The sequence below is a fragment of the Mus caroli genome, chromosome 18 (genome assembly GCF_900094665.2).
Source record: "Mus caroli chromosome 18, CAROLI_EIJ_v1.1, whole genome shotgun sequence".
NCBI lineage: Eukaryota > Metazoa > Chordata > Mammalia > Rodentia > Muridae > Mus > Mus caroli.
Genome location: NC_034587.1, coordinates 4,507,074 through 4,516,294, shown reverse-complemented (window position 1 = coordinate 4,516,294; position 9,221 = coordinate 4,507,074). Strand labels below are relative to the sequence as shown.

Here is a 9,221-nt window from a genome sequence, read left to right as displayed (position 1 = left end):
GGAATACCGAAGATTCAATTCACAAACCATATGAAGCCTAAGAAGGAAGACCAAAATGTGGATGCTTCAGTGCTTCTTAGAAGGTGAAGAAATTACTCACAGGAGGAAATATGGAGACTGAAGGAAAGGCCATCCAGAGACTGCCCCATCTGGGGAGCCATCCCAAACCTGGGTGCTATTGTGGATGCCGGGAAGTGCTTGCTGATGGAAGCCTGATATGACTGTCCCCTGAGAGACTCTGCCAGAGCCTGACAAATGCAGAGGCAGATGCTCACAGTCAACCACTGAACTGAGCATGGGGGTTCCTGATGGAGGAGTTGGAGAAGGAACTGAATGGGCTGAGGGGGTTTGCAGCCCAGTGGAGGGAGCAACAGTGTTAACAAGCCAGATCCCCCAGAGTTCCTGGGAACTGGACCACCAACCAAAGAATACACATGGAGGGACCCCTAGTGCTGGCCCCATCTGTGGCAGAGGATGGCCTTGTTGGACATCAGTGGGAGGAGAGGCCATTGGGCCTGAGGACGCTTGATGCCCCAATGTAGAGGAATGCCAGGGTGGGAGTGGGTGGGTGGGGGAGCACCCTCATAGAGGCAAGGGGAGAGGAGATGGGATGGGAGTTTCCGAAGAGGAGACCTGGAAAGGGGGAAACATTTGAAATGTAAATAAAGAAAATATCCAATTAAAAAAAGAGAGAAGGAAGTCACAATGCAGGATCTTTCCCACCAAAATCTTAAATATTGGTATCCATGGAGAATTTTCAGTGACAGTGCTGTCATTTACACAAACAAAAATATGGATCACTGCACTAAAGAAAAGCAATTGCAAGGTCTTTTGACCTACTTTATATACTTTATATATATAAGCATCTTTATTTTGATAATTTAAAACTGTAATCATTATTATTATATTTATTGAGATAAACTTTCTCCATGTAGCATGGTCTAACTTGTATTAGTTTCATAAATTAAGCTGGCATTGAACTCACAAGGAATCTCTATGTCCCTACCTTTTACTGCCAAGTACTGAGATCAAAAGGAAGGATATATTTATTTATTATCTGTGCATCCTTGAAAACATCAATTTTTATTTCTCTCTCCTTTGGAGATTACTATGTATGTGGACTTATTTAATATTTTTCTCTCTTAATATTCTTTTCTATATTCAACTTTATTTAAATTCCCTTCCATTCAAGTATATAAGCATATTCCCAAGTAAAATTGCATCTGCTTAGAGGCTGCTGCCTTAGGTCTATATGTCATATAGACTTAACTGGCTAGGGTAACTAGTTGTCCCATGGGAGCCCACATTTGAAGAGCCTAGTTACTTAGATTAGCATTGACACCATACCTCACTGGGGATAGCAAGTCCCCAGTCTATGTTATTTCTTCTTTAGACCATTGTCTGTCAGTGTATCCAATCAGATGCTATGATGGCATATCACATTTAGACTTCAATTGGCATTAATCTTTTCTCTTGTTAAATTTAAAACAATATTCTCTATTACATTTATGTCCTCTAACAAAACCCATTTTTATACTGTATTGGCAAACAGATAATTAATGTGCAATACAGTTAATAAGCTTAACAGTACTATTCTTTAGAAGTTTCTCTTGTCCAGTGGGTTCTGGATTCCTTACCTGCCTCAACCCTAACTCAAGGTTCTTCTTCTTTTCTTCTTTCTTTTTCTCTTTCTTCTTTCTTCTTCTTTTTCTCCTCCTCCTCCTCTTCTTTTCTTCTTCTTCTTCTCCTTCTCTTCCTCCTCCTCTTCTCCTTCTCCTCTTCCTCCTCCTCCTCCTCCTCTTCTTCTTCTTCTTCTCCTCCTCCTCCTCCTCCTACTCTTTCTTTCTTTTTTTTTAGCAGACTTAATTCATTTTTTTTTTTTCTTGTATAAAAATCCTTATGTGGTAACCACAGCTGGAGCCTGGGTCTTCTGAATAGACATTCTGGTGTGGGTTTTCACTAGATGATCAGTGAATTCCTGATAAGGAAACTTGGTGAAGACAGTCTCTTTCCGGAGGTCAGGGGTCAGGTAGCTGTAAGAATTGGAGATGGCATCAAAGGTAGCCTTGACAAAGTTGCCCAGTGTGGCAGTGCAGCCTCTGGCTGAAGTGTAGCCATCATCTATACTGGCCATCATCAGTAGTTTCTTGGGCACAGGAGCAGAGACAACGCCAGGGACTCTGGGGGCAAGGGATGAGACGCACCAGCACAGAGCCACAGCAGCCTGTCACCTTGCATGGAGCAGTGTGGACTTGCCAATCTTGTTCCCCCAGTAGCCTCTCCGCACAGAGACGATGGAAAGCTTGGCCAAGATGATGGCCCCTCAGATGGCAGTGGCAACCTCCTTGGAGCACTTAACACCAAAACCAATGTGACCATTGTAGTCCCCAATAGGGACAAATGCCTTGAACCTGGTCTGCTGGCCAGCCCGTGTCTGCTTCTGAACTGGCATAGTTTTTAGAACCTCATCCTTTAGGGATGCACCCAGGAAAAAAGTCAATGATCTCAGACTCCTTAATGGGTAGGGAGAACAGGTAGATCTCCTCCAAGGACTTGATCTTCATGTCCTTAACCAGGCAGCCCAGCTTGGTGACAGGGATCCACTCCTTGTCTTCAGCTTTACCTCCACAAGCTCAAGGCCTAGACCACAGCCAGGGCACCAGCCTGGACAACAGCCTCAACCTCAGCCTGACTTTATTGTGTAGACCAGGTTGGTGTAGAATTCACAAAGATATGCCTGTGTTGTCTCCTGTGTCTGCTATTTGAACTCATGCAGTTTTCACCTTCCACCTGATTCTGGCTGAAACACCCAACCTAGTGCTTTATTTCCGCTCTCCATGAGTGCAGAGCATTAATTCCCACATGAAGGAACAGGGCTGACCTGCTGTGCCAACCTTGGGAGAACCAGTTGTGGTCTCTGGGAAGTCTCTGCTAGCTTGCCCATCCTCCACTGCACTGGCAGTCTGTGTGTAACCTGTAGCTGATTCTTCCCCTTTGGCAGCTGCTGTGCTCTGCGCTTGGGAGAAGCCCAAACCTGTGTTCTGATTTTAAAGAGTTCCTTTAAAAGCCTTCTGCACTATCTCTCTGCAGGTTCCTGCTCTCCTTGGCTAGGAAACCTCGTTCCCACTCCTCTTGTGTTGTTCTGGGAAACTTTGGCTTTGCTCTGATTTTGTTCTTTTTTAAATAGCCCTGCTAGCCTGACTTTCCCACCTTTAACCTGGGCATTTTCAGGCTGCAAACCTAGGTTCTAATTACTGTAAACTAGCCGCCATCTCTGTTCCAATAGAGGCACTGTTAGAACAGCAGCTTATATTAGGCCTTTTTGGCTTAAAAAGTTGAGGGTGGAAGGATAGGACCCAAAGGGTAAAGGTGCTTGAGGCACAAGCCTAATGACATGAGTCCAAATTTAATTCCCCACATAAAGGTAGGGATGAACTGACACCACAATGGTGTCCTCCACCAGTAAGCACGCACATGCATACCCATACACAACTAGTAAATACAAATTAAAAGGGGATCGTTAGGAATGGCATGAAGGCCCAGTTATTAAAAGCTAGGCACATAATCAAAACTAAAAAAGAAAGTAATATGAGAAGAGAGAGAACACTTGTATATAGGGGAATGGGGAGTTGTGAAATGCATGAACAGAAGGGGACACTATCTGAAGGAAAAAAAAAAAAAACAAATGGGAAGCAGAGATGATTATTAACCAGTTATGATGTTTATAATGAGGTTATAAAATCCTACCTTACACAAAAACACACAATTCTCTTCCCTTTTGGTGTTGCAGGAAATGGCCCAGTGCTTCCACCTAAGGTCTGCCAATACAGGCACTGAGAGAAGGTGAGGACAGAATTCTGTCAGCTTCAGTGGGCACCCTGGTTAGTAGTGACTTTCACACTCACTGCTACCTACCCACAGGCCCAGCTTTCTAACATTTTAATTCCCCACTTAACCCATGAGTCTGCCTGGGGGTGATTAGGAAATGTGCTTGCTTGCACTCATGTGCTCTTATATTCCTTTTACCATGGCCATCAGTTCTTGTATCAGAAGAGGGCTGTGTGGAAAAATGTTCTGCCACTTTAAAACCTGAGGCCATCTTGACAGTTTCACCATCAATTTATCAATTGTTGGACCTTTGGAAACCCACTTCTAGAACTTATCCACAGAAATACAGTCTTAACTAGTGAGTGTTCTGTGTGACTTAAAATATAAAATGGCCAAGAACAAAGGTGAAACTTGGTTTGAACTTGTCCATGGGGCTATCTATTCTAATAGTGTATTTTATGTTTCCCAGAACATTGAGCACATACACCTGCAGAGCTGGGCCATGTGCTTGGGGGGAGGAGGAATGGAACTGTCAGAGGGCAGACCGGGATGGGGAATAATGGGTGGACTGTAACCAAAGATTAAAGATAATTTAAAAACAACAAACAAAAAAGCAAGTATACTGTTCTTATCCTAAATGTCAGAAGGAACTAGTTGGGTGAATGGGAAATCATGTGAACCAAAGGTCTAAGTCCACTATCTTGGGAAACCCAGAGCCACCACCTCCTCCCTTGCCTCACACCATTAAACCCAAGGTGGTCCAAGACTTCCTGGTTCATACCCCATAGGTGATCCCAGGAGTGGCAATGTCTTAGTTCTCACTGGCTAATTTACTCCCAATGGAGTAAATTATTACTATAATTTACTATTATATAGTGGCTATTCCTGGTTGTCTACTTGACTTTATCTGGAGTGAACTACAATCCAGAATTAGAAGCCTCACCAGTGATCCTATTATGGAGGCTGGGAGATACAACTTTCTGAGCATGGAGATCTTGAGGCATAGTGGCTATGAATTCCAGACTGGGAGATCTCTGGGTTCAAGGTCATCTGGAATTAAAGGCATGATGGCTACACCTTCTGCTGAAGACCTACATAACGATATTGGAAGATACACACTCCCTCTCTTGTCTGCATGCATTGTGGGACTGCGCAACTGCTAGATTCTTGAACTTCCATTCACAGCTGCTGCTGACCACTGTTGGGAGTAAATCATCAACAAACTCCCTTACTATATAGAGACTACCCATAAGTTCTGCAACTCTAGAGAACCCGACTACACTCCCTAACTCACAGGCTTCTGCTACATGCTCAGTTGATTCCTCCTGCCCCAAGGAATTATCTTACCATGCTAATAATGAAGGTCCATTGGGAATTTATTTGGTTGTTTTTATTAGACTCAACCATTAACAAACTACTTCATATCTTTGTTGTTCTTTTCTTGCCTTACCAGTACTCAGAAGAATATCATAGAGAAATAAGATTTTAATAACCTTTGCAATTTTAAATCCTGATTCTCTCCTAAAGCCAAAGACAGCTGTAATTCACTCAACATTAAGGAAATATTATGTACTCAAGACAAAATGTATAGGGTACTTACTGTGTGGTGCTGTTGTAATTATAGAGTGGAGAACTGGACATACTATGAATGGACAGCAAGATTTCCTACTTCTACTCAGTGTGTATGGTCTGCAAAGCAGCACTGAGTAGTAGGTCTGGCAGATTCTCTAAACTTGCATGGTGTGCTTTACTTCCCAAGCAGACAAGGGTACAGATTAACACTCAATGTGTCAATGTACAGAGGAATAGAATGAGGGGCAGCAGCCTATGAGAACCTAAAGCAGAAGCAGAAAGGTCAGGATATGCCAGGATCTTGATTGATGACAGCAGAGTGGACTGCTAAGTGGCTTTGAATGCATTTTGAAAAGGCAAAGCTGATGAGTAGGTTATACATAGCAAGGAGCAAAAACTTGGACTTGAGTCTTAAGTAACAGGGAACCTATTATAAAGAGAATTTTTATAGGTACTCACCCCATGAAGGCAAAAAGCTACAGATTGTGTGGTGAGGAACTCATAGACCCAGTTCAGAGGCCATCTGAATGTAATTGAGTTTCTCCAAGGCATAAACCATAGGCAAGCTGGAGGCAGCATACCCCAAAGCTCAAGGACTCAGGCCAGACAATGAAGTACAACAGGACCTCTAAATAACGTCTAAACAAGCCCTTTGGGGGAACGACAAGAAATGGAAATCAAAGTCTGGATTCATACATACAAAAAGAGCACTGTACTGGACCTGCATGCCTATAATTCCAGAAATAGTCATTCAGACTGTAGAACATTTAAACACAATTAAAAGTAGCTATCTAGATCAAGTGTTTTAAATTTCTTTCAGAAATACACAAGTTTGTCCTGAAGTCTTTTTTTTTTTTCAGTTCTGAAATAACTGCACCATAGAGTCAAAACATTTTTTATTTCTTTTTCGTATCCTTTTGCACACTTATGTACAAATACAAGAATAAAAGCAGTGTTTACAGGTATTGAAAAGAACTCTGGATATTTAAACTCAGCACCTAAACACAGTAGCTTGAAGCAGTAACTTCAAGGCTCTGGTGGGCGAGTAAATGGTCTTTCCTGCATGTTCTTCTTTGAAGAATTCCCTTAGAGCCACGGTATTTACACAGAATACGAAATAGGAAAAGCAATCTCATTTGCTTGTTTTCAACAGTTCCTCCATAAGATTATTTTACAAGCATGAAATAAACATAATGCCATCTATTTAGGGAGCAAAAATCTTATTTTTTCTTTTAAAAAGTCTGAGTATTTTCTTTTTTCTTTAATTTATAGTCCCAAGCTTTAAAGCTACCTTAAGACTAAATAGAACAAGAAAAGGACCCATGCTGGTTCTTTGGGGAAGATTTTTCTAACAGATTTCTCACAACCCTGTGGGTAGGAGCAGTAAGTTTAAATCCTTTGTAAATAGGCAGGAGGGAGAGAGAGGTTTTCTTGAGCTATGAAGGATTTCTATTTTCAAATTCCTTAAACTTGGTTACCTATTCAGATTCATGGCACCTAAAGATAACCCAGGACACTGAGCCTGCTCTAACAGATATGCCTTAGTCACTTCAGGAGGTTAAGAGCCAGACACATGCGGATAAAGGGCAATGTTTAACGTTTTACTACAAAAATGCAATTGCATCAAATATTACAAAATACTTCAAGAAATTTCAAATTAAGCATTTTTTTCTAAAATATTTAACTAATCCACTTGGGGCTATAAGCGTTAAAACAAACAGGGAGTGACATAGATGGTGTACTGACAACAGAAATAACTTTTGCAACTCACAAGTCAGCTACTCATGGCCAGGAAATGGTCCCTTCTTACAGTACAAACCTGTAGCCCTTTGCCCCATAAGACAGTGTACAGGATTTAGCTTGACCTAGCTCTTCAAGACACCATTAACGCATATAAGAACAGTTAAGCAAATGGCAATGACTGCACAGGCTTCAACATTTTGTCATAACTCTTGACATTTGTCTTTTCTTAATGTTTAGAAGCACTTGAGTGTAACAAGGGGAAGTCAGCTTCCTATAAGCCTGTGCTTCAGCAAACGCCAATACTATCATTTCAGATTTATTAAAATTACAGAAGTTTTAATGTTACCTTTTGTAGCTTAAGTATAATTAAATAAAGTCAAAGCAAAGAAATAAAAGTTTTGATTTCAGTGTTTCAGAAAGTTAACATTGATTCTGATGTAAAATAAAAATCATCTCTTGGTGATTGTAGATCTAGAAGAAAACATCTGCCCCGACAATGGCAATTCTTAAGTCAGCTGTTACAATTTTGATACATACAAAAACAGGACTTGGTACAATGCTGGAAGTGTCATGTTAAGGTCATGTTGACTAAAAATTTTAAGCAAACGGGTTTAAAAAAAAAAAAGCCAAGGTAGCTGTATAGTAGCAATCGTCTCTTTTTTTATTTTAATATACTTTAGGAAACACTATACAAAGCTGAGATGTCCCACTGTTTCTGGGTACAGCAAGTAACTCAATGACACAAACTGTTTTGTGATGTTAGGAAGAACAGTCAGCACCAGACTTGAAAAGTTAAGTACAACACAGACATCCTTCAAAATGAAGTGTCAAAGAGCTAGACAGGTAAACCAAGTTGAACAAATGATGCCACTTAGGAAGTGCTCCCTCATTCTTGTTGAATTTCACTTTCATTAAATATCTTTTACACAATTATGTTAATGTACTTTAAACAAAACCTCCCTAGAAGGAATTATTACTTGTAATAAGATATATTCAACAAGAATCGTTTTGATAAAGAATCCTCATGTAGTTCAAATTCTAATATGTACCGGCCGAAGGGAAAAAATAGTAACAGAATGTGTTTGTTTAAACATGTTTATTACAACAGATACAATTCACATCTGACTAGCTTTGTTTCTCCTTTCCCCTCCCACAACCATGTTCATTGGGCCACTTCCTTGTATTTGAGCAGTTAATGCACTTTCAGCACACTTGCCCAGCAGTACTTCTTAAGTCCATTCTTAGGTGAAAATGGATTTCAATAATTTATACAAACGTGGGTTATGCTTGCTCACTGNGACTTCCAGCTACTGTACATAGGAATGACAAGGTTATAGAAAAGTGCCACAGCAACAGTGCCCCAAGAAAGGAAAGGGGGCACCTTAAAAAAAATGGATAAAATCAGGCCAAGGGACTTCAGAGGGAATGGAACATACAGGAAATGAAAACATATCTTTGCAAAACAAATGGAGCAGCACTGCTCTTGATGAGATGCAAGTGCTGCTCAGTTGTCTCATGATATTTGTACACTGCTCCTAAGGTTCACAATCGTATCCGCAGACACAGATCACCTGGCGCTTGCACTGCATTTTTGAAAATGCAAGATTTCTAAATGATAAATTAACCCCCCCCCAATTTTTTCTTTTTCTTTTTTTAAAAAAAGCTAATTTTGCAGACAGGTTTCCATGTAAAAGGCTAGGTATTTAGCCACCTCAGCATTGATTAGTTTCAGATGTCTAAGCTCTGTTACACATGGCTTCCCATGGCTTCACTCTACAAAACATATTTACAACGTGAAGATACATCTACAAGAAATCTACATTTCAAGGGTTTTACAAATCAATCTTGTATCTTTCCCCTGAATTGACTCTCACAGNCCCCGTCCCCTTGTCATTTCATTTGCCCAGCTTAACGGTCCATAGTCTACTTAAATGCAGCTCAAAATGTTATGGCTGGGCAGTAGATTTACAGTTCCTCTATGAGATCATGTGCAATTATTCACAGCTTCAAACCATGAAGGAATTCTGATTTTTTAGCTTTTCGAGTTCCTTAATTTGTTGTCTCAAAAATAGTATCCT

The 9,221-nt window shown here is 40.7% G+C and overlaps 1 protein-coding gene and 1 pseudogene across 1 annotated transcript in view; both read right to left on the bottom strand.

Moving 5' to 3' along the window:
• Positions 1–1,887: 1,887 nt before the first annotated feature.
• On the bottom strand, positions 1,888–4,099 carry LOC110285098 (annotated as a pseudogene).
• A 3,684-nt stretch (positions 4,100–7,783) lies between these two features.
• Positions 7,784–9,221, bottom strand: part of Wac (WW domain containing adaptor with coiled-coil) — a 55,080-nt gene continuing 53,642 nt past the window's right edge. The window contains exon 14 of the mRNA XM_021151109.2: positions 7,784–9,219. Within this exon, the coding sequence (XP_021006768.1) occupies positions 9,150–9,219 (70 nt within the window). The 3' untranslated portion in view covers positions 7,784–9,149. The remainder of the gene's footprint in view (positions 9,220–9,221) is intronic.